A 23,854-nucleotide genomic window follows, 5' to 3' on the forward strand; every position below is an offset into this window, starting at 1 on the left:
GACCGTCCTTCAGTCTTGGCTTGGCCTTGACTCCTGAGTAGCCAGTGGGAAAGTCTCAGCAGGCCCCAGTGTCTGATGATCAGAGGCATGGCACCACCCACGCTACTCCTACCCTGTCTCTTTTCTCCAGGTATACCCAAGGGACCTCTCTCTACTAACAAATGTACCTCCAATGTCCTTGATCTTATGGCCCCTCTCTAGCCCCTAACTGAACAGCCTCCATGAAGCCACTTATTTCTCTGTGCCCATGTCCTCAGAGCTCTCATAGCTCCTCACCCATGGAGCATCATGTAGGCTGTGGCAGTCATGTTGGGCCTCAGGAGGTGAGTGTGCCCAGCAGATCTCAGGCTTGGAGAATGGGGAAAGCAGGGATTCTCTACAACCCTATAAAGCTGTCCTCCTTGGCACAGTCCCACCACCTTTCACTCCTCTCTCTATCCCTCAGTTCACACCTATAACCACCACACTGAATGACATGTAGTTCTCACTCCTCCACAACTGGCCCATGCTACTCCCTCTGCCAGGAATGTCCTTTCCTCGTCATCTGGCCAACTTCAGTTTGTCCTTCAAAATTCAGTCTAAGAATCATATCCATCTGAGGCCCTTCCTTGAAGGGCCCAGTCTGGGCTAGGAGTCTCTGCCTGAGTGCATATAGCACATGTCAAGTGAAAGTTAATTTACAACCACCTTCTTGAGAGCCCTCTATGCTTTGCCTCAATTCTCAGACAATGTCCCATGTCTGGCATAGCTTCTGGTACATGTGGAGCTCAGCAATGGCCTGAAGAATTAGTTGAATGAATGAATGAATGAATGAATGATTGAAAGAATGTTAAATAATGAATGAGTAATCATGGCATTCCTTCCTTCCTTCTCAGTAATAGAGAAATAAAAAATTGGGCAAGATACCATTTTTCATCTATTTGATTATTCTGGGAATTTTTCCTAGCACTAGACTTGCAGAGATAAGCAAAGATTGGAGCCAGTATGTTAACTTTGATACTACTTGAAAGAGTGAAAAGTTAGAGAGAATCTAATGAAAAATCAACAAGGAGTAGGTTAAATAGATTATGGATCATTCATGCCATGGACTACTATGTAGCCATTAAAAAGAACATCCTCATATATTACTGGTAGGAATGTAAAATGGTGCAATGTTTGGCAATTCCTCAAAATGTTAAAGATAGAATTGCCAGGGGCACCTGGGTGGCTCAGTTGGTTAGGCATCTGACTCTTCGTTTTGGATCAGGTCATGATCTCATGGTTCATAAAGTCCAGCCCTGTGTCAGGCTCTGCACTGACAGCATGGAGCCTGCTTGGGATTCTCTCTCTCTCTCTCTCTCTCTCTCTCTCTCTCTCTGACCCTCCCCTGCTTGTACTCTCTCTCACACACAATAAATAAACATTTTAAAAAATTGATTTAAAAAACAACATAGAATTACCAGATGACCCAGCAATTCTACTTCTAGGCATACACCCAAGAGAAATGAAGACATATGTCCACACAAACACTTGTAAACAAATACTAATATCAGCATTATTCACAGCAGCCAAAAGGTAGAAACAACCCAAAGCCCATCAACTGATAAATGGATACACAAAATATGGTCTATTCACAGAATGGAATATCATTCAGCCATGAAATGGATGGACCTCGAAAACAATGCTAAGTGAAAGAAGGAAGTCACAAAGAGCCACATATTGTATGAAATGTATTTCATGTATTATAGGAAATGTTCAAAATAGGCAAATGTATACAGAAAAAGAAAGTAGATTAGTGGTTGCCTAAGAGCTGGAGGTGTTGGGGAGATTTGGGAGTGACTGTTAATGGATAAGGAGTTTCTTTTTGGGGTGATCAAAATGTTCTAAAATTGATTGTGGTGATGGTTGCACGACTCTGTGAATACACTAAAAACTGTATTTTAAGATATCGCTGGGCATAAAAATCATTTCAGAATAGCAAGTATAATATGCTCTTCTATTTATGAGGGGGGAGAGAGAGGGAGAGGGAGGGAGAGAGTTATTATAAACATAAAGAAAAAGCCACTGGGGCACCTGGGTGGCTCAGTGGTTAGAGCATGTGACTCTCGATCTTGGGATTGTGAATTTGAGCCCCACGTTGGGTGAAGAGATTAAAAAAAAAATTTTTTTAATGATCCATTGGGTGCCTGGGTGGTTCAGTGGGTCGAATGTCCAACTTTCGGCTTTGGTTCAGGTCGTGATCTTGCGGTTCTTGAGTTTGACCTCTCATCGGGCTCACTGTTGTCAGCACCAAAGCTGTCAGCACAGAGCTCACTTGGGATGATCTGTCCCGCTCTCTCTCTCTGCCTCTCTCTCTCTCTCTCTCTCTCTCTCTCACACACACACACACACACACACACACACATTTAAAAAAATCCATTTATAGGAGTTACCTCTAGATGATCAGATTCATGGACAGGGGCTTTCCTGTTTTATTCTATATGCTGATAACATTCACTTTTATACTACAAATATGACCTGCTTTTGACATTTTTATTTAAAAAAATTTTTTTTAACGTTTATTTATTTTCGAGGCAGAGAGAGACAGAGCATGAACGGGGGAGAGTCAGAGAGAGAGAGGGAGACACAGAATCTGAAACAGGCTCCAGGCTCTGAGCTGTCAGCACAGAGCCCGACACGGGGCTCGAACTCACAGACTGCACGATCACGACCTGAGCCGAAGTCGGACGCTCAACCGACTGAGCCACCCAGGCGCCCCTGCTTTTGACATTTTTAAACAAGAAGGAAGGTGAAAGCATGTGGGGGCCCCACTGAAGTCTGGTAAATTAGGACCTAGAGCCCCCTGGCATGCATGTCAGAGGAAAGGGGATCCCAGGAGGCAAGGGTGGGGAATAGGAAATGGTTACACAGGTTTTGGAATGTCAGAGCTGCATCTGAGTCATAAAGTAGAACTTCAGAACCTGTCTCTTTTACCACTGATCCCAGGCACAGCCAGAAGCCTGTCCTGAGACAGAAATTGTTTATGTATTGCCTAGGGGAAAATTTTACACCTGGTGAACATAAGGTCCAAACTACAAAAGGTACCGCAAGTACACTGCAGTGAAACCTCCCTTTCTCCACAGCCTTCCTCCCTGAAGCAACCAGAGATCCCTCACTCATCTATAAATAGCTGTACCTCATACACATGGTTCTTTTACCTATTCTTAGTCTTGGAGACCAGTCCTTAAGTGTATACAAAGTGTCTACACCTCCTTCACTGTAGAGCCTCCCAGTACACTGTGATAGGGTCCCCATCATATGGCTGGCCATGCTGTACTGATCAGCCCCAACTAGTGGACATTTAGATTGCTTCTGAACTTTTGCTTTTACAAGTCCACAGTCTCTTATCCAAACCATTGGGATAAGAATTCTTTTGGAATTCACATTTAAAAAATTATGTATAGGGGCGCCTGGGTGGCGCAGTCGGTTAAGCGTCCGACTTCAGCCAGGTCATGATCTCGCGGTCCGTGGGTTCGAGCCCCGCGTCGGGCTCTGGGCTGATGGCTCAGAGCCTGGAGCCTGTTTCCGATTCTGTGTCTCCCTCTCTCTCTGCCCCTCCCCCGTTCATGCTCTGTCTGTCTCTGTCCCAAAAATAAATAAAAAACGTTGAAAAAAAATATTAAAAAAAAATAAAAAAAAATAAAAAATTATGTATATATATGTGTGTGTGTGTGTGTGTGTGTGTGTGTGTGTGTATACACACATAATACTTAGTGCGTATTCCATATATTATGAAATACCCTAATAGGATCCAACACCTTGATATTTCCACTGCAAACATGTATGATAAGTGGAATTAATGAAGACTATAAATGGTCTTGTCAAGTTTGATACCACATGAGTTTGTGTGAATCTAGTGAAAAAACTCCCATTTCCAGAATGTTTTGAGTGTGAGATAGCAGATGAGGTTTGGGGAGCTCCATGGAAAATGCTGCAGTGAGTAACTTTGGACACATGGAATTTCACAAGTTTACGAATCCATAATACGATTCTGTCAGTGGCAATGCTAGGTCATAGGCTGCATTCATTTATAATTTTCATTGATTTTTCTAGAATAATGACCATTGTTTCTCCTTGCCTGTGAGCTTTTTTAGCTTTATGGTTTTCCAAACTCACTTGTGTCTGTTAACTTTGGGGCAGTGCAAATTCTTCCTCTCTTCCTCCCTGCACAAAGCTAGACTCTGAGCCTCCTTGGAGAGACAACCAGGGGAGCTGAGAGAGCAGAGGCTTTGCTATCAGAGACAGAGAGTAGCCCTCTTCCACCTGTGTGACCCTTTATCTGTTCCTGTCCTGAGCGTCTGTTTCCATCTCCATAGAGACAATCTAATCTGCCTCCATGGCAGTCCATTCCCACTTGCCCACCAACTTGCACTCTTCTCCCCTGCCCATTCCCAGCCACAGTGCCTAGGCTTTTCCCTCTTCCCCAAAGGAAGAAGAGTCCAGGCCAACAGAACGAAAGGTCCACAGGCTTTTTAATGGTGTGATGGCTACTTCCCTTCCAAGACCCGATCTAATCATGACAGCGGCTTCCAGGGTGTTGGGGTGGGGGTGGACAGGTGCAGGGTGGGCAGAGGCCATGCAGTGACTGGGAAGAGGTGGGGGAGGGTGTTACATTCTGTTTGGCATGTAAACATTCTTCAGTGGCTTCCCTGGGGGAGGGGGAGGGCACCTCCCTGCCCCCCACTCCATGCCCACCAGGGCTGATCCCCGGAGCTGAGAAGACTGAGCCAGGCCCCCGTGAGGAGCCCGGAAGGGGGGTGCCCACATGAATGGGACATGGCCCTTCTCCTGCACCCGCTTCGTGCACAGTGTGGCTTGGGAGGGGAGGCATGTTCTGGGGTGAGCAGACCTGTGTCTGAGCCAATGACACAGGTTTGTCATAATGGGGAAGTGCTCGAGGGGTGAGGTGGTGGTAGCGGTGGTGGTGGTGTGGCACTCTTATAAAGAAAGGGCTCAGGCCCAGGAGGGCTTGGTGGAGGGGATGGATGCTCAAGGGGGAAGAGGCTGCAGCTGGGGGTGGGGACACTGGGAGGTGTGGTGTCCTCTGCCCTGGATCCTTCCTGGGGAGAAGAGCAGAGTCAGTTCCCTAGTCCCCTCCCACACTCACCCCTACCCCTCCTCCCCCACCTTGGTGACATTCCATGACGCAGAGGCCTGAGGTCAGTTGGGAGCCCTAGGGAGGTCTGGAATCCCGAGAGCAGACAGGGTTTTGCGTCTCTGCCCAGCTCCAGTGCTGGGTGAAGCTAGGGGTCAGATGGGCCTGGGGCTCTCTCAGGCCGCCCCCTTTTCTTCCCAACACCAAACCAGGGTGTTGTTGATCCTGGGGCAGAGGTGAAGCTGGGGGCCCTACATTCACGGTTCGGTTGGTGGCAAGGAGCAGGCCCAGGACCTGGGCACCGGGGGTCATGCCCTGGTCCCCACCTGGCACGAGCTGATTGTCATTCGGAGAAGCTCTAGGTGGCAGGGAGTGGCCCCTCTTCCACCCCCTCTGTTGGACCCAGAGGGCAGTAGAGGCCTTGGGAGGGTCTTGGGTTGACAAAGAGGGCTCTGTCCGGAGAGGTTTCCTGAGTGTTCTGGGAGCTTCTGCGTCAGCATGGGATGGACCTCAAAGGCCGTCCACCCTGGAGTCCTCCCCTGAGCTGGTTTGCAGAGAAGCCACCACCTTGGTGTGGAAACAGCTGCCCAAGCCTGCTGACTCTCCAAGAGGGGCTTCAGCTGGCACCACCAGGCTGCTTCCAGGGCCAACTTCCTCATGGGCATCCTTCTAAGCGATGGTGGCTGGATGCTGCCAGACCACTGGGGCTTGCTGGGGCCTTTCTTCCTCTTCCCCTGGTTGCCTAGCCTTGTTCTCTGTGACTCACAGAACAGAGGGGCCAGGCCAGGGGACAGAGGCTGAGGGTGCTGAGGATGGAGAAGGCCTGCAGGGGACCTGTCCCAGATAGACAGGGTCGGCTGTCCCTTCTGCAGCCCGTGTGCTGCTTGGCCAAGATGTAGGCAGTTGAGGCTCATGATGAGGTGGGATGAGCTATGCAGGAGCCAGACCCAGGAGGAAGCCCCATATCCATTCATGGAGCAGCACAGCCCTCACCCTCTGCAGGGACAGCTCAGCTGCATGGGTTGGGGTTAAGACAAGAGGAGACAGGCTGAAGGGTTAGCTGGGGGAGGAGGGGACTTAGGCTGGACCCATCACACAAGCATACCATCTGGACTTAGAAGGGCCTTTCTGTCTTGAGTCCAGGGGCCAGCTGTCAGGCCAGATGATGGTCCGATCCAGCCCACTCTCCACCCCAGGAGGACAGACAGGGTGACCCGGCCAGAACTGAGTCCATGAATCTCTAAAGGGCCAGTGCAGAGAAGATGAAAAACAGCCATTCTCCACCTCCACTGAACTCAGGAGAGAGGGAAGTTGGCTGAAACTGCAGCAGGCAGGATTGAGGTTAGATGGCAAGGAGTTCCTGATGGTGAGGGGTCCTGAGCACTAGATCAGGAGGCCAAGGGAGGGGGTGAAACCTTTTTTTAAAGCCCCCCTCCAACTTCCCATTGGGAAACATGTGCCCAGGAAGGCAGCCCACACACGCTCTCTGGTTCCCATTGAGGACCCACCCAAATTTATGGGGAGAAGAACTTTGCACCCTAGGGGTGCAGAAGAGCAGCCCCCCCCCCCCCAATCACCTGCCCACCATCTTCCACAGGGGTGTCCAGAATGGAGCGGACTTTGGGGCTGGTCAGATCTGCCCCCTCACACCTGAGTAGACCAATGGCCCCTGGATCCCAGCTCCCCAACCCCAGCCTAGCAGCTGAGAAGAGGAGGCCTTTTGGACCACCACAGCTTCCAGGAGATTGTGGTATTGGTCCCTGGTGGGGAGGCTGGAACTTCCACTTCCGGAATTTGAGGCTGCCTTTCTCAAAGTGGAGGTGGGTGGGCTTGGGCTGGAAGAAGGCCGGGAGGAGGAAAAGGCGCCGCAGGAGGTGTAAGCAGAGGTCCCTGTGGGAGCACGAAGAGCAGCAGAGGCCTGGCGGGTGAGGGGGCGTCCCCATTAGTGGAGTCCTCAGTGAAAAAGTGGCTGAGCCTTCCCCGGGGCGGAGGGTGAGCCTGCCCCACCCGAAGGGCGGCAGGGGGATGGCAGGGGTCACGGGGAGGGGGCGGAGTACCGGGAGGCTGGCGCTCCCCCCCCTCCCCCACCCCGCGGCGAGGCGTCCCCCTCCGGCCGGGCCGGCGGGCGGGCGCGGCGAATGCTGGCGCGCGTCCTCGCGGGTGCAGGCGGGAAGCTGGGGCCGCGGGTGGCGCGCGTCAGGCGCGTAAGGCTGTGCTGGGAGCTGTTTCAGTGTGGCCGGCTGCGGATGGGGGGCCGGGGTGAGGGTGGGGGGCCGCGGAGAGCCTCGCGCGTCATTATCTGGCCCCGGCCCGGCCCTCCGTGACCCCCGCCCGGCCTTTGGTTGCTGCGCGCTGAGTCTGGAGTTTCCCTCTGGGTCCTTTCTTGGGGCCCCCCGGGGAGGGGATACCATCAGGCTGGGCCCGGGCCTGCGGGGCGCCCCGGGGCGGGGGACCTGCGGGCCGGGCCTGGTGCGAGGGAGAGGAGCTCTCTTTGCGGGACAGGGACTGGCTCCGGGGGGACGCGCTGGGCTGGCGTGGCGCGGCGGAGGTGGAGGGGCCTGGACTTCGCGGGGCGGGGGGCCTGGTGCCGGCTGGGGCTCGCCCTGGGCCCGGGCCACGGCCGGGGGGCTGTTTGGGGCGGAGGTCAGCAGCAACGGCCGACCCTGGGGGCTTCTGCAGCTGGAGCCTGCGGGAGGAGGGGAATGGAGGGGTGCAGAAGGCAAGAGAAAAGAAGAGGGCAAAGAAACAAAAAAGGAGAGACATTTTCAGAATCTCTGGGCACTGAGCCCTAGAGTCCTGCGTCTTCAGAGCTGGATGAGGCTGAGGAGATCATGGCACAGGTGAATAAACTGAGGCCTGGTGCTTCATCCTCCAGGGTGGGACCTCTAGAGTCCACCCTCTCCCAGGCTGCTCCCCAAGAGCTTGCTGCAGGCTTTCTTGGACGTCACTGTTTCATCTCTGAAATTCTCATGGATTTTACATTCTATTCTATAATGTACCCGTGTTTACGTTGATATGAATCGTGTTTTTTCCCAACTACTCTGCCCTTTATCCTTTGGCTTCAAATGCCTCATGACATACCTGAGGCTGTGATGTGAGCTCCACTGGCCCCTATTAACCTTTCCCAAGTTTGGCCTCCTTGGCACCCCTCTAGACATGTTCACTGTAGCCCCTCCCTTGAGCCCAGTGACAGGGCTGGGACCTGAGTCAGAAGAGACACTTAATGGGGAAGGTGGTGAACAGGTGTAGCTGCATCCTCACTAGGCCCTGACCTTGGCTCTGGGGAGGCCCCTGCTGGTGGAGGCCTTCTGTGGTCACCCTCTGCCCACCCTGGGGCTGGCAGCGGTTTCTCACCTGCTGGTGATGGCTGTGTCAGATGCGGGGGCAGCGCTGTGGGGTCTGCCAGGGGACTGCTGGGCTGCAGCAGGCGTGGGCATGCGGATGCTGATGGGGCGGGGAATCCGGCTCCGGGTGGTAGCTGCCCGCCCTGCCTTCCTGGGGGCGGCAGGCTCCGAGGCAGGCGTGTCCTCCTCTGAGCCCGTGCCTGAGAGCGTCTCAGAGGCACGGCGCTGCTCCTCACTGGAGGAGGACGAGGCCCCAGAGGCCAGCCGCAGCAGCAGGCGGCCCTGCCTCTTCTCCATCACCAGCCGTGCCAGGTCCTGCTGTGGTCGGGCCCTCTTGCCCCACCGCTCTTTGGCCGACAGTGAGCCCGAGGGCTCCGAACCTGTGTCCTCCTCAGACAGCAGGACAGGGATCCGGCTCCTGGGGCGAGGGCCTGGCATGGCATGGCGGCTGGGGGAGACAGTGGCCAGTTTCTCTGGGCCTGGCTCCAGCGGGGATGCTGGAGCTGGCCCGTTAACAAGGGCTGGGCCATTGGGCAGTGAGTCTGTGGCCACCTCCAAGGGGCTATCCATCGGGGGTCCAGACAGAACACAGCTCTCCAGCCCTGACTGGGCGATGCCATTCTCCAGGGGCACGGAGGCCCCCTCCTCCACAACCCTCCCGTCAGAGGGTGCCTCCAGGCCCAGCTCACCCCCAGCACCCAGCTCCTCAGACCGGGAGGCTTGTCCACCGGAAGACATGACATTGAGGTGGGTTTTCTCTGCAATGTGCACAAAGGTCCTCTCAACTTTGGTGAAGGGTGAGGAGGTGACTGCCACTCCTCCTGCCCCTGTGGTCACTGCCCCAGCCCCTGGCCCTGTTCCCGGCCCAGGGGGCTTGGGCTCAGACTTGAGGACAGAGGACAGGGTGCCTGGCTCAGACACGTCCAGCTGGCTGCCGGTGGGCTGGGGCCGCTCTTGCTGAGGAGTGAGGGCAGCCAGAGTGCCCAGGTCAGGGTCAGGGGCCAGGTCGGCAGTGACGGGCGACTTCTTCATGTCGCCAGGGGAGACGAGCACCAGCGTTTTGGAGCCCTCCTCAGGCTCCAGGTCCCCGTCGGCCATGGAGGCCCGGCCCCTGGACTCCTTCTGGTCATCAGCCAGCAGCGTGGAAGGGGCACCCTCTTGGCTCCGGTCAGTGCTCCTCTCACTCCCATCACTGCTGGAGCCACTGCGAGGCCCCAGCACCTCCCCTAGAGCCACTGCCTCCTCCTCCTCTTCCTCCTCCTCCTCCTCCTCCTCCTCCTCTTCTTCCTCCTCCTCCTCCTCTTCTTCCTCCTCCTCCTCCTCTTCTTCCTCCTCCTCCTCTTCCTCCTCCTCTTCCTCCTCTTCCTCCTCCTCCTCCTCCTCCTCCTCCTCCTCCTTCCCATTAGCTTGAGGCTGAACAGGAGCCAGTGGGACCTGGGAGGTGGTGAGCAGCATGTGGGAGAATCCCACCCTCCGGACCCTGTTGAGCAACCGAGCCCGTTCTCGGTAATCAGAGAGGTCTTTCTTGAAGTCCTGGTAGGGCAGGCTCAGAGGCACAGCTCGTGGGAGACCATTGACCTCAAACGGGGATGCCACGGAGAACACCTGCAAGAGGCACATACAGGGACTGGCTGAGGTCACCCACCCTGCCGGGCCCAAGGAGACCTGGGCTGTGCCCACAAGCTAGGAGGCCCACGTGCCCAGCCATGTGCACCAGAGTGTGTGCTCCATGAGGGTAGGCACTGGGTCTATTTTGTTCATTGCTCTGTCCCCCAAGGCCTAGAATGGTCCCTGGCACCTAGTAAGTGCTCAGTAAATCTCTGATGAAGGATTGTGTGCATGCTCCAGTTCCCCTGAGGACCCCCGGCCCTGATCCTGGCAGTTTCTCTGTCTCCCATATTCCATCTCCCTCACTCTTCTCCCTGCCTCCAAAACCCAGGGCCAGCTCTGGTTCAGTCAGTAGAAGACAATGACAGCTGCAAGGCATCGTAGCCGCCATGTAGATCAACCCTCCCTTTGACAGATGAGGAAATCAGGTCTGGAGGGGGGCAGCAAGTGTCTGGGTCAGCCCTCACTGCTCCTTGTAGGGCACAGTTTCTCTGCAGCCAGGGAGCTGGCCACCAGGGCCATCAGAGCTGTGGAGGACAAGGGCAAAGTTCGGCAGTCTTCCACACCCCAAAATGCAGGCTGGGCCCCTGGAGCTCCAGCCCCCCTACCCTCCTGTCAGTCAAGAACTTTCCAGCCCTCTACAGGTGTGTTTTGAGTCCATACTTCCTTCGGGAATTCACAGCCAGCTTACGAAGGGCAGTTTCTTTCCAGTTGATTAGGTTTTCCCTTTTGAAGCTTTGTCCAGCTTGGCAATGTGATGGCCTGTTCTTGGTTTTCTAGGCTCTTGCCACATCTCCCCTTAGCCTCCTCCCTTCTGGACTGGAAAGACCTGACCACCTTCTCAGGACCTCAGCAGCTGCAGAGCACATGGGCACATCTGCCTGGTGGTTCCCCAGCCGGTGGCCTGTTTTGTCCCTCCCGCACTGCCCACCCATCCTTCCGACAGCTGCTACAGTAATCTTCCTGAAACTTGAATCTGATCCTCTCTCTCTCCACTTCAAACCTGCACAAACCTACAGGAGCCCCCACAGTCCTCAGAAAACAGTTCCAGTTCTTGGCTTGGCACATGACAATCCTGTTTCTCACTCCTTGGTCTGGCTCCTACCTTCAGTTCTAGCCTCACTTCCATCAGCGCCCTCTGATCCCCGCCTTGTGCTCCAGCCATGCTGATGCCACCAGAAGTTCCCCAAATGTATCATGGTTCTCACACTGCTGTCTTTCCCTCTGGCAGTTCCCTCTGCCTGAGTCCCTGTCACTTCCTCTGGGCACATGACAAATACCTATTCTTCCTCCAGGACTGAGCTTAAAACAACCTTCCAAAACACCTTCCTGTCCACCCACCAAGCAGGCATCATCACCCTCCCTTCTACTTGTTTTCCCTGAGGGCTTTTCTCTTCTTCCTCCCTCCCTCCCTTCCTTCCTCCCTCCCTCCCCCCTCCTTCCTCCTTTCCTTCCTCCCTTCCTTCCTTCAAGAAGAAGTCCTAGAATGTCTGTTGTCCTGGCCACCATGTTAGAGCCTATGCATCTGTGCATCAGGTATTGAACTAGATAGATATGGTCCTTGTTTTCACAGAGTGTGCAATCTCTCTATTAGGAAATGAAATTGGGATAATGCGTACTCCACAGAGATTGTGATCATAAATGAGATCAGATAAGCAATGGGTCTGGCGTATAGCAGTTGCTCAATAAATATCAGCTCCCTCCCACCCCCACCTCCTGCCCCCTGCCCTGCTTCTCTGGTTTGGAGATCACTGCCTCCCTCTGTAAGCCCAGAAATGCCTGAATGCCACACCTATGGGAGATAGGGTGGTGAGAAAAGGAGGGCCTCTCCTAGCTGAGGTTTCTGCAAATAGCCAGAGGCTGGTGGAGGGGAAGGTGGGAATCCCCAAGTCTGAGGATCTGCCCAAGGCTGTGACTTTTCCTCTCCTCAACTGCCATAATCTTTTGCATGATCAGACCATCCATGAGGATGTAATGAGGGTTGGGGGCATGCAAGATGGGGTAGCATCCGACCCCAGGCAGGACCCCTGCACACCCTGTCTGAGCCAGGCACCAGATGGCCTTAGAGCTTTTTCTCCTTCACATCCAGGCTGGAAGTCCTCAGCAGTTGTTTTCTTTTTCTGCACTATTCTCCATTCATTCATTCATTCATTCATTCAGCAAATATTAAGCCCTAGTTCTGTGCCAGGCCTTGTGCTGGGGGCCCTTTGTCATGTTTAGTTACCAATAGTAAGGCTAAAGACTGGGCAGAGGTGAGGGGGATGCTGTGAGACCCTGGGTGAGTTGCCACCGTGGTGTAGATGCCCGTACTGAGTGCTAGGTACCTATAGACAGACACGGAGCTCTGATCATGTCTCCCTACTGTCTAGCTCAGAACTCACCCACCCAGCAGAACCTCTGCCTATTTTCCCTGTCCCATCTTTGACACTTTGAGCGTCCGTGGCACAACTACCTTTCCCTCTAGCCTTTAGAAAAGACCCATCCATAGGACAGACCCTCTGTTCACAATGTCCATGTTAGATGATCACAGGTGGAACCTTCTCCTTCCATCTCAAAGCCCTCCCCTTCTGTTACATGGGAGGGAGGAGGGATGAGAACTGAAATCAGGCATCAGTGACAATGTCAGATTGGGAAACTGAGGCCTGGAGAGAGGCACTGGCAAGCCCACTTCACAAAGCACATCAACCAACTTGGCCCAGAACCCCAAACTCTTTCCATCGCCTCACTGGCCTCCCACCCTCCCATGCAGGGAAACCTGGGACCTTCTGCCCTTTAGCAGGAAGAACCTTAACCTCAGAACGGGGACAGACTTGCCCTAAGGATCACTGACAAGCCCACCCAGGGCCTGGGCATACTGGATTTTCCATTTCAGAGTCCCTCCACCTCTCCCCATCTGGCTCCATGTTGGGAAGGACAGGCCTGGGCTCAAGTTCCTCCTTCCTCAGAGAGTGGGAGGTCCCCTTCACCCTCCCCCACCCTCTCCTGAATGCCTGAGCCCAGTGAATATTCATCCACTTGCCCATGCCATCCTGTGCTCATTCATTCAGCCAGAGTTCACTAGACAGCCTCTGTGTGCTTGGCCGTGTAGATTTGTGGATACCGTGGGAGGGGGACAGCAGTGACACTCTCCCATTCCAGCTCAGAGGGCAGCAAGTGTGCTGGGTGTCAGCAAGGGGAACTCAGCATCTGGAAGGACTCACACCTTCCTACTCCCTTCCTAGGTCAGCGACCCTTTATGATTCCAATTTACTCATTGTGGCTCTCCACACTGGCTTGGCACTGGAGTCTCTCGGGGTGCTTTTTAAACCTAGAGCCCTGAGTCCTATTCCCTACCCCCACCCCTAGTCTGTAGGTCAGAGACGAGGCCCAGAAATCTCTCTATTTTAAATCTCCCTGGTGGTTCTGATGGAGTTTGGCAAAAGGCTGCTACTGTAAGGGTGAATCATGGAGAAGGTGAGGCAGGCCACTGGAGCTAAGACCCTCAGAGAGAATGAAAGTCCCAGCCCTCCCCTTGCTGGGGTCTGAGCCCAGACCCCAAGGCTGTGGCCTCCCCAGCTTCAGAGCCCAGCCCTAATCCATGTTTACTCCAGACAACAGGAAAAGTGGAGGGATGGACCAGCCTCTGATCTTTCCCTGCTGCTGAGGCTCTCCTCAGCCTTTGACACTAGTGACCCCCCACGCCGGGGACTGGATGGGTTACATACCTCCATTCCCTAGATGGAGTGCAGAGAGCAGCTCTGCCTGGACCCTGGCCAAACCCAGACATTGCACACTGCACTTCAGCCCACAGTCCCAAGGTCAAAGAAGGGGGGCTGGTGAGTGACCAAAGCTGTAGGATGGACCCGGACATCCCACCCCTCCCCCACAAGGCTGGCGCACACCTCCCATCTCTCATCCTCCTGGGGAGCCCCCATTGCCATAATTGCCCCGCATCTCTCTTCCTCCCAGGGAGCCCCCATTGCTGTAACTCCCCCACCTGGAACCAGAGATGAGAAGTGGGCAGTGTAGCACTCTGACCACCGTTGCCTTTCCCAGACCTTTCAGCTACCTATCCGAGTTTCCACTCTCAAACCACACCTGCCAAGCCACGGCCCTCCCTGCACTCCTCCACCCCAGGGCCACCCACCTGGACACACTGGCCATTCATGCTCATCTGGGGGCGGGGAGGGGTAAGAAGACCTGAGAAGGTGGCTGCCTACCCTGGGTCTAAGCAGATCCCCGCACACTTGAATCCCAGGTCTCAGTGCTCCCAACCCATCCTTGCCTGCCCCGGAGCTCACAGCATGAGGACATTCTAAATGCTTCAGGGGCAAGAAATGCAGCTCTAGCTTACCCTTCTGCCCCCACACTTGCTTTAGGCCCCAAGGAGTGAAGTGTGGCACTGTGACAGCAGACCTGCAGGAGCTGGGTGCAGGACGACGGAGGGAGAGCCTCCCCTCTTACACGCACTCTCTCTCTCTCTGCAGCAATCCTCCTTCTTCCAGTCCCACTCCTCTCATGGACCTGGTCTTCCCTCAACCCACATTCTATCCGTCAGCCTCCCACCCCCGCCCCAGGCTCTGCACAATCCACTCTTTCACTGATCCCCCTGGACAGATCATTCTCCCCCAGGCCAGGGCCATCTCAGATCCCCCATCAAAGCAGAGGGGCAGGGGAAGGCTCCTATGGCCCCTTCACAGAGCTCGCTGGCTTCCTGGCCTCCTTCCCACTGCAGGCAGGCACAGACACTTGGCCTCAATAGTCTGATCCACAGAGAACAGATTTAGGTGCCCACCCACCTACTTCCCATCCCTCTTCCTGTAAGTTGGCAATTTGGTTTCAGGCCCCAGAGACCAGGGTCCATCCCCAAACCACTCCTCCAGATGAAAGAAGACAGGGTGAGGGTTGCTAGAGTCCAACTAGGCCCCAAACCTCCTGCGGTCCCCCTCCCCCTCTCCATTGGTCCTTGTCTTAGGGGCGGCTGAGGTAGGGGTGGGGCTGGATCCCTTGATCTGGAATTTGCCCCCACCCAATCCCAGAATCAGCAAGATCATCTCCTGCCCTCTGCTCAGCCAGGCACCCCCGGAGTTGGGGTCTGCATCGAGGGGTGGGTTAGGAAGGAGAAGTATCAAAGAAAGCAAGCGAGGCGCAGGTTCCTGGAAGGCGTCTTTAATCAGGTTTTGGTAGTACACAAGCTCTCCGGATTGTCTGCATTAACATACAGGGACTTAAAAAGGCACAAGATCCCTCGCACAGCGACGCGTGACGGCGGGGCGCCCCCCACCCCCGCCCTTGCGCGGCCGTGTGCGCGTGGGTGCGTGTCCGTGTCCCACCCCCGTGGCGGCGCCGCGCGTGTGCGTGTCGGTTTCAAGTGTTGGATTTGTACAGTACTCGCAGTCTAGGGGCGGGGGCTCAGTGCATGCTTTTCCACCCGGTCCCGGGGCCCCCCCGACGCCGCTATGTACACTGAGGACGCACCCCGGAGAGAAAGAGGAAGAAAAAAAAAAGCGTCCCATCTTCGTGTGTGTGTGTGTGTGTGTGTGTGTGTGTGGTCTTGAGTTTCTCGTGCATGCTTACGCGGCTAGGGTTGGGGAACAGTGCAAGCTTATAATACAGTATTATTGCAGTACAAAAGGGGAGGGATGTGATGGGAGGGGGGAGGCTTAGGAATAAACTGGCTGGAATTCGGGACCTCCGGAAGGGTCCTCTCCCCAACCCCCGTCCCATCCCTCACTCCCCTCCCCACCACGATTAGGAAGCAGCTCCCAACGCTGGGAGGGGATCCTTGGGTCCCTGGAAGGAAGGGGCTCAGCTGGGCCCGGGGCTGAACTTCCCCCATCCCACCAGTCCCACCTCTCAGGGGGCAGGGGCCAGCCCTCTCCTTGCTAAATACTGGCAAACATTAGGGCCCCGAACCCCGCCTGCTCCCCCACGGAAGCCCCTCCAAGTGTGGGTGAGGGGAGGGGTCGACAGAGCAAGTGCAAAGGAAGCAGATGTTGGTCCCTGAGTTTTATTTTCGGGGGTGGGGAGGGAGAAGAGCTGGAAGTGGGGGCATGTTTGGGGACCCCCAGGGCCCGCAGTGTGGAGTGGGGTGGGGCAGGAGACACAGACGTGGAGGCGTGGGTAAAAAGGGGGTGTTGGGTGGCTCTGAGAGACCTAGGCTCAAAGCTTGTCTCCCCCTCAACTCTGGGCTCTTTGGCATCCAATTGCAAGGCCAATTATGGGGGGGGGGGTGGCTGTGGGCAGTTGAGGTAACAGGAATCTGGGGTGGGGCGACGGGGGCCCTTCGAGCCAGGAGAACTGGCCAGCTCCCCCTCCCAGCCCTTCGTCTGCACCCTAGCCCTGGAAGCACTGAGGGGCGAGCCCCCGCCCCAGGGTCGGGGACCCAGTGGCCGCGAGCCGACGGAGGGGAAAGCAAACACAAACTTGGCGCGAGGGCGGGGCGGCGGGGAGGGCTAACCCCCGAGAAGGGGTACTTTAGCAGCAGGCAGCTCGGCGGGGGGCCAGGGGGTCGAAGGTCCCGAGGGCGCGCGCGGAGGCGGGGCGACGTGGAAGGCGGGGCTGGGGGGGGGGTGTCGGGCGGTACCCTGGTCGCGCGCGTAGCAGCTAAAAAGACTGACCATACATTCGTGGCGCGCTGGCCGCGGGAATGGGCGTGTGGGGGCGGGTCCCGGGGGCGGGGACAGAGTGGAAGTGGCGGTTAGGGTCCCGTTACAGTAGTTATAAACCTGCGAGGGGTGCCCGGAAACGCGATCTTTGTGCTCTCCCGGCCGGGGGCTACTAGTTTGCTGTCCGGAGAGTGGATGAAATGTGCGCGCAGCAATGGAGTGTGCGTGTGTGCGCGGGCCAGTTAGTTGTGGCAAGGTGAACCCACCCCCCGCACCCGCAAAGCCTGTGCAGGTAGAAGGGACGGTATGTTACGGGACTGACGGCGGAGCCAAGTGAAAGGAGAGGTCTAGAAAGGTTCCCATAGTCCTCTGGGCTTCATTGCCTCTCCTCCCCTACTGCTTCTCAACTCTTTACATGGGGGGAAGGGGTCCACTCAGGCTCCGGGGCGCCCTGAGCTAGGAAGCCCACTGGATGGTATGGGGAGCCATTGGGGATATTTGAGGGATGTGGTCCTCAGGCTGGGAGCCTCTCCCTTAGGGAGAAGGATGCTTTAAAATTTTCAGAGGCTGACCCACAAGTCCCAGGAGGCACCTCTGTACCTAATAGGAATAATGCAAACTTTGGGGACATGCCCTCCGACTTAAGGAGAGTGATTTGCAGGGCGCCTGGGTGGCTCAGTCGGTTAAGCATCCGACTTTGGCTCAGGTCATGAACTCGAGGTTGGTGGGATAGAGCCCCATGGTGGGCTCTGTGCTGTGAGCACAGAGCCCACTTGGGATCCTCCTCTGTCCCCCTCTCTCTCTGCCCTGTCCCTGCTCACACTCTTATCTCTCTCAAAAGTAAACATAAAAGAAAAAGGAGAGTGATTTGCCACACTCCTTGTTACCAAGGACTGCCTATGGCAGTGGGCAGGTTCCTGCCCTTTGGGTCGGAATCTTAGTGGAGTTTGGGGTAGGGTGGGTGGTGTTCAGGCTCTCCTTAGGGGTCCATTCTCAGGCATCCAATCAACCCAAAGAGAACAGAGGATACTGCATCCTCCCACAGCCAGGGGCCCCCACACACTCCCTATGCATGGTCTTCCCTGGCCATCCAATATAGACACATTTGCCACAGTTCCTCTGCCATCCGGTGGCCCAGGCTCCCCATCACCACTACCTGGGCAGACAGCACCACCCCCTCCTCAGAAAAAGGGATCTAGGCAGGGCAGAGGAGAGAAAAGGAGGATCCCGGGACCCTCTACAGAGAGGACCCCTACTTTTTCCTGGGATTGGAGGGGTCTACCCAACCCCCTCAGCTGGGGAAGCAAGGGTTAATGTACACGCATGGCTCAAAGGTCCCATCATTCCCCCACATGCTGGGCACGGCTATGCCCATTTCCCCCCAAACTGGAAAATGCAGAGGGAGATCGATGGATTCAGGATGCTAGTGGTTGGGATGAATGATCAGTGGTTATTGCTGTGACCCAAGCTGCCTTGAGTGTGTGAGGGTGTTTACTCATTACGGAGAATTTACTAGAGTATTTTTCACTGACCTAGCGTCCTGTGCCATCAGAGAAAATACTGGTCCTATCAGGAGGATCCCACTTACCCCAAGCCCACTGGACCACACACACATTCAGGCACACACACCATGAGGTCACCGACACGCATACACAGCGCACGCCACACATTCCCCACTGGTTGGCCGTGAGCTGCCTCCTTTTAGAAGCCCACTTGATTTTTGAGTTCCTGGAACATCATCCCCCTTGAAGTGCTGCAGCCTTGGACAGAAGAGATGGGTAGGGAGTCCTCAGGCTCACAGAGGATGCAAATTGTGTTCAGAGTCTCTGCCCTTAAGCCAGTTTTGTTTGGCTCACAGTGATTTTTCTTTAAAAAGTTTTTTTTTTTAAATTAGATGCCAATAATTAAAAGTTGGGAGATTTCACACACAAAAAAACTGGAAGATAGTGGCAACAATTGGCTGAGCTGAGGATGGGGGGATGGTTCTCCCATTTATCACAGTCCCCAAACCTGCCCTCTCTCTGACACTGCTTGGCTCCTGTTGAGGTGTGAGTTGGTGACAGCTCAAATCCCCATGGCCAGTGGTAACCAATGCCAGTACCTTCCCTGTGAGCCTGAAGCCCAGGAACACCCCCTCCCCCCGCCCCACCCCAGTCCAAAATACTCCAAGGTCATGGTTCTGAGTACCTGCCTTCTCACTGTAGCTCTTACTCCACCCTCTGAATCTCCAGAGCTGCTTTGGGATGCCTGGGGTTGTGGTATGGAGAGGGTGGGGTCTCTGGAGAGATTGGGTCAGCCACTGCAACCGACCCTGGTACTCTGGAGTGATCCCCACCTGGACACCATCCCACACCGAAGTGGGAATGGAGAAGGGAGGAGAGTCTGGCTTCTAGACAACTCCCTGCCTCTTAGGTAGAGCAAGGAGGAGCCAAGCAGAAAGGACAGTAAATAGACCACTACACAGACTAAAATGCTCTAAAATGCCTATCAAACAAGACCTCAGTTATTCGGCATTGGTGAGTGTTTTAATGTTTGGTAACTTAAATATTCTGAATAATCTAGTAAATGCAGGTAATACTGGGATCTACCTCCTACGCTATTATGAGGATTCAATGAGTTAATTTTGTGAACTGCTTAGATCACTGCCTGGCACATAATAAAGTACTATGTGCCACTGGTCATTAAATAAAATTTAAAAATAATAATTGGAAGCCATCACTATATGCAGGGTGTGACTATAAAGTACAAAGACACCATTTTGGAAGTACAGCAAAGAATGCTGCCTCTTTTCAAAGCTGCCCCTGGGGAAGCTGTGTGTGACCTCCTCTTTGGGAAACCCTGCAGAAAAAGAGCCCAACAACACCGCAGACTCACAACTTCCCTACCCAGCCTGGGCCCTTACAAGCGACTATACTCGTACACGCAAAGCATGCATGGCTCTACCGAGCTGCGCATAAACTTGACCCAATACACGTAGTTCCAAATGGCCTTCGCTCTTTCCAGAAATCAGAGCCACCCTCAAAAGATAATGTTATCAGGATCACCTCCTGTTGGCTCAGAGCGTTATGGCTTACAAAATACTCTCCCCATCACCACAGAAGGTGGTCCCCTAAAGGACAGAATGTTTGAATCATTCTGTCATCCAAAAGGATGTCCCCTAAAGGACAGAATGTTTGAATCACGATCTTACGTTAAAGGACACATCCTCTCCCACAGGTATCAGTTTGGGAGGGGAGGGGTGTCTGTGAAAATTCAGCCACCTTTGGAATGCTTAACAGGATTCCCCACCTCCAAAAGCTTTGGAAACAGAAATATTTAATGCTAAAACAGAGGCTGAAGCTAGTGCCATCATCTTTGATAAGTCACAAGGCACTTTGGGATCTTAGAGTACCTCAGGGTTCTGGTCACCGAGTGGGAGCTGTGCTCAGGGTCAGGTAGCAGAACCCTCTGGAAGGGAATGCCGGATAACAGAGTGCTTGGTTTCACCTAACCCCGGATAGCAGGGGCCCTGCCCCCACCGCTGCTGACTTTCAGAGCTGCTGGTGGACAGACTCCCCTTCATTTCACCCTCTGCCACTAGCTAGGGAAGATGGGAAGAGGGCCAGAGGGTAGGGGGAAGGGAGGGGGGCAGTGCCAGAATGTGGAAGGCGGGAGTGGGGCTACTGTCCGTCCCACCCCCTAACCTTTGTGCTTTGTGTTCTCTGTCCTTTCTCTTCAAAGGGTCTACACTGCCGCTCCTCTCCCCTCTGCCACAGCAGGATGTAGAGCCACCCAAAACACTGGAGGGCAACAGAGGCTTGAACTTGGGGAGGTTCAAAACTAAGCAGCTGGGATGAGGTGGGAGTGGGGCACAAGTACTAGGGCAGGAGTCTGGCTTTCATTCCTAGATTAGGAAGGTGCTCTTGGCCCAGACATCCTCAGATAAGAACAGATTTTGGAGAAAAGAACGTAGTGAGTGTGGGTATAGCTCATGTGAATGAGCTATACACAGTGCCAGCCAGCCGCGAGGACATTTCAGCCAAACAGCACTGCCCACCCACTTATGACACCCCCAAGTTGGGGCAAGGATGCTGAGGCCTCTACTCCAACCAGAGATAGCTGGAGAGTTGAAGGGAGTTGACCTGGGAAGGAAGAAGAGTCAAGGGGAAAAGGGGGTAGAGAGAGGAGCCAGGATGAGAGCAGGTACATAGGAAACTATCAAGGACTGCACAAATATTTTTCTGACTCCCTAACACACACACATGCACACTCACACACACCCACACACATAGGGCTGCAACACTGCAAATTCAGTGGGTGTCATTCACATTAGGATCTATGTAAATGGTACTCCCTGGAATTGTGCAGTGCACAGCCTCAGCACCTGTCCATGGCAGCCTTGCCACATGCCCAAATATTCATATGTAAGCACACTCACACTCACAAGTGTACATGTGTGCACACAAGCATATACACCAACACAGTCTCACTGCAATAAATATTTTGCAAACCTTCAGGCCTCAACCCTTCCTTCCCTTTCTAAATAGGCATAGGCACTACCCTTCCTGGCACCCTCCCCACCACTACTCCATTACCCAGAGAAACAGAGGTGCTGGCTGACAGGGGCAGGAATGAGGAAAGGGAACCTTGGGGGTCCCTGCAGTGACAGGTTGGGGGCTGAGAAATGAGCGGAAAGGGCATAGCAATCTGGCACCCATCTCCAGATCCCCGTGTGATCTGCCTACCCTGTGCTCCCTCTTCACCATGGTCCCTGGGGGCCAACTGGCTTGGCTGAGCACTTACAGGAAGTATCCTCTAAGAGGGACACTCGTGGGGCTGCTGCTGTCTGGGATTTGTCCTGAGCTCACAGGTGCCGCCTCATCCTTAACAACCACCCTCTCTGCCACTGCTTCTAGATTGAGCCCCCTCACCCTAGGCTCCAGCTCCCTCTGAGGGGCAGACGCCAGGCCCCCATTCGTCCATCCTCAGCTCCAAACGAGCTGGGCAACCCAGTCCCACCAGGGGGTGATGGCACATATGCCCTGGGCCAAGGGCAGCCTACAGGGGACTGTAGGAGCTTCAGGCCTCCTGGGTCAGATGTGGGAGGTAGGGGCTCTGTCCTCTGTGACAAGGGCATGGGAAAGACTCGCTGGATCACAAGCCTGCTTTCCCTTCACATCACTGAGTACGGAGGCACTCTCTACCGAGCCCCAAATCTGGCTGACTAGGCCCCCGGCTCATACACAGGGCCACATGCCTTGCCCCACACAGATAAACAGACACATTACAGGAGAGGGTCTCAATCTTCTGCCCCCTCCCCCAGGGCTGAACCGCCTCGCCATGCCAAGAAGTCACCGATTAAACAGAATGAACTCCATGCCAGACCGACTCTGACCCAGCATGCCTTTTCTCCCTGACACCTTGCTTTCGACCGGACTCTGGACCCACTAGTGGCTCCAGCCCAGTGCTTCTGTCCTGTCCCTGAAGGCGCACCGACAGCCCCACCCCTCCCTGCACCATTTGGCTGGCACCAAGCAAAGGGAGACGTTGGGGGGTGGGGGTGGGCATTACAGTACCTTGGGCCAACGTTATATGGGGCTGTATTGCATGATGGGGATGGGATGGGGTGAGTGTGTGATTATTGCGACCTGGGAAGGAACCATGGTCTCTGCCTGCTCCCCACCCCCCCCCACCTGCCCCCTCCAGGAGGGGGGGGAGCCCAGCCTAGGTCTTGTGGGTGAAGCGGGCCCACACCTGCTGCAGCTGGGACCGCGAGATGCGGAGCACCGAGGGCACGAGTCTGTGGTTGCCGGCGGCGAGGGGCGCGTGGCGCCGGTGGGGCGCCCGCACGGGGCTGCTCTCCGCCGAGCGGCTGCGCTGAATGAGGGAACCGGAGGAGCCGCCGCCGCCAGGGTGAGGGTAATGCTCGGTCTCCAGCGTGGAGGAGGAGAACACGGAGGACGCCAGTCGTCGCAGAGGGCTGTACCGCGGGAGGGAGTGCCCCGAGAGTCTGTCCTCCTCCAACTGAAAGAGACCAAGAGAGTGGAGGGAAAAGAGGCGTCAGGCACAGACTCGACAGCTCCGTCTCGGGGGGCCACCCACCGCTCACAGCCCCTGCGGCGCTGGCGTCCCGGGCAGGGTGGGGGGCAGGGTCGGCCAGGTGGAGGGGTGCACACTGCCCCGTCCAACCTCAGAACCTAGCCTCTGGCCTCCAACTCCCTTCCCAGTCCTCCTCCTCTCTGGCACTTCTCACACCTCTGTCTCCTTGCGGAGACCTTGGTCACTCACCTCCCCTGGGCAGCCTTCCTGCCTTAGCCGGTGGGAGCTCAGAGCTCCCTCTGGGCTTGAGGAGTCCTCCGCCCTCCCCCCCCAGGAAGGCCCCTCTGCAACTGTTACCTGCCATCTGTCTCCCCAGCTGTACGCCTTACTCCTCATGACGTGGTCCAGAGAACATTCCCTGCACACCCTCTGCCTGCACCACAGCGGGATGCCCGGGTCTCAGTGAACAAAATGTAGCAGAATGGTAGGACTCTGGAGTCCGGCTATCCACGTCTGAATCCCAGCTCTACCACTCACTACCTGGGTGACCTCAAGCAAGCTACTTCACTTCTGCCTCAGCTTCCTCACCTGTCAATGGGAGTAATAATGGTTCCCACCTCATAGGGTTGTTATAAGGATTAGGTGTTTATAATATGCACAGCACTTAGGACTGCCTTGGAGTAAATGCTGTGTCATGTGAGCTGTTCCAGTATCCTTTAAGTCACTCTTGAGAATGAGGAAAGGAATAGAGGACTGGTAGGAGAGGCAAACAGAAACCATTTCTCCAAAGTGGCTTTTCCCCCAGTCCTCTCCAAGGCGGAGCCACAGGCAGCCGGTGGGAGGGGGTTGGCCACCTCACAGATATCTGGAAGAATCCTGTTTGTGCCCTCTTGGCCTCATACCCTGAGAAGGAAAAGGGAAAGTGGGCCTGTGCATCCCAGGCCCGTGGGGACGGAAATGGTGACTGGGGTGTCACCAGACCTTTCCCATCCTGACCCCTAGCTCTTCCTGTGACTGAAGTCAGTTTAAATAGCTTTTGGTGGGTCCTCAGGACTGGGCTGGGCCAGCTGCCAGAAAGCTGAAGGAGTGGTGGGGCGGGGTGGGCCCAGGACACTCAGTTCCAGTGCCCCCCTTATAGATGTCAAATGGGGACACAGGGACCCAACATGGAGCCTCCATCAGAG

At 55.2% G+C, this 23,854-nt stretch overlaps 1 protein-coding gene across 8 annotated transcripts in view; it reads right to left on the reverse strand.

The window, feature by feature from the left end:
• Positions 1-4,862: 4,862 nt before the first annotated feature.
• Positions 4,863-23,854, reverse strand: part of TTBK1 (tau tubulin kinase 1) — a 40,299-nt gene continuing 21,307 nt past the window's right edge. Inside the window, exons 15-18 of one of the 8 annotated variants that reach the window (XR_008298594.1) lie at positions 22,386-22,655; positions 8,468-10,062; positions 5,440-7,799; positions 4,863-5,078 (exon numbers count right to left, since the gene is read on the reverse strand). Coding sequence is in view for 5 of the 8 variants with exons in the window: in XM_053222773.1 (XP_053078748.1) it covers positions 7,409-7,799; positions 8,468-10,062; positions 22,386-22,655 (2,256 nt within the window). In the remaining 3 variants the exon portion in view is untranslated. Of the gene's footprint in view, positions 5,079-5,099; positions 7,800-8,467; positions 10,063-22,385; positions 22,656-23,854 lie in introns of those variants that run through there. The other 7 variants (XR_008298596.1, XR_008298595.1, XM_053222773.1 and 4 more) reach the window with 7 other exon arrangements.

The sequence above is a fragment of the Acinonyx jubatus genome, chromosome B2 (assembly GCF_027475565.1).
Source record: "Acinonyx jubatus isolate Ajub_Pintada_27869175 chromosome B2, VMU_Ajub_asm_v1.0, whole genome shotgun sequence".
Lineage (NCBI taxonomy): Eukaryota > Metazoa > Chordata > Mammalia > Carnivora > Felidae > Acinonyx > Acinonyx jubatus.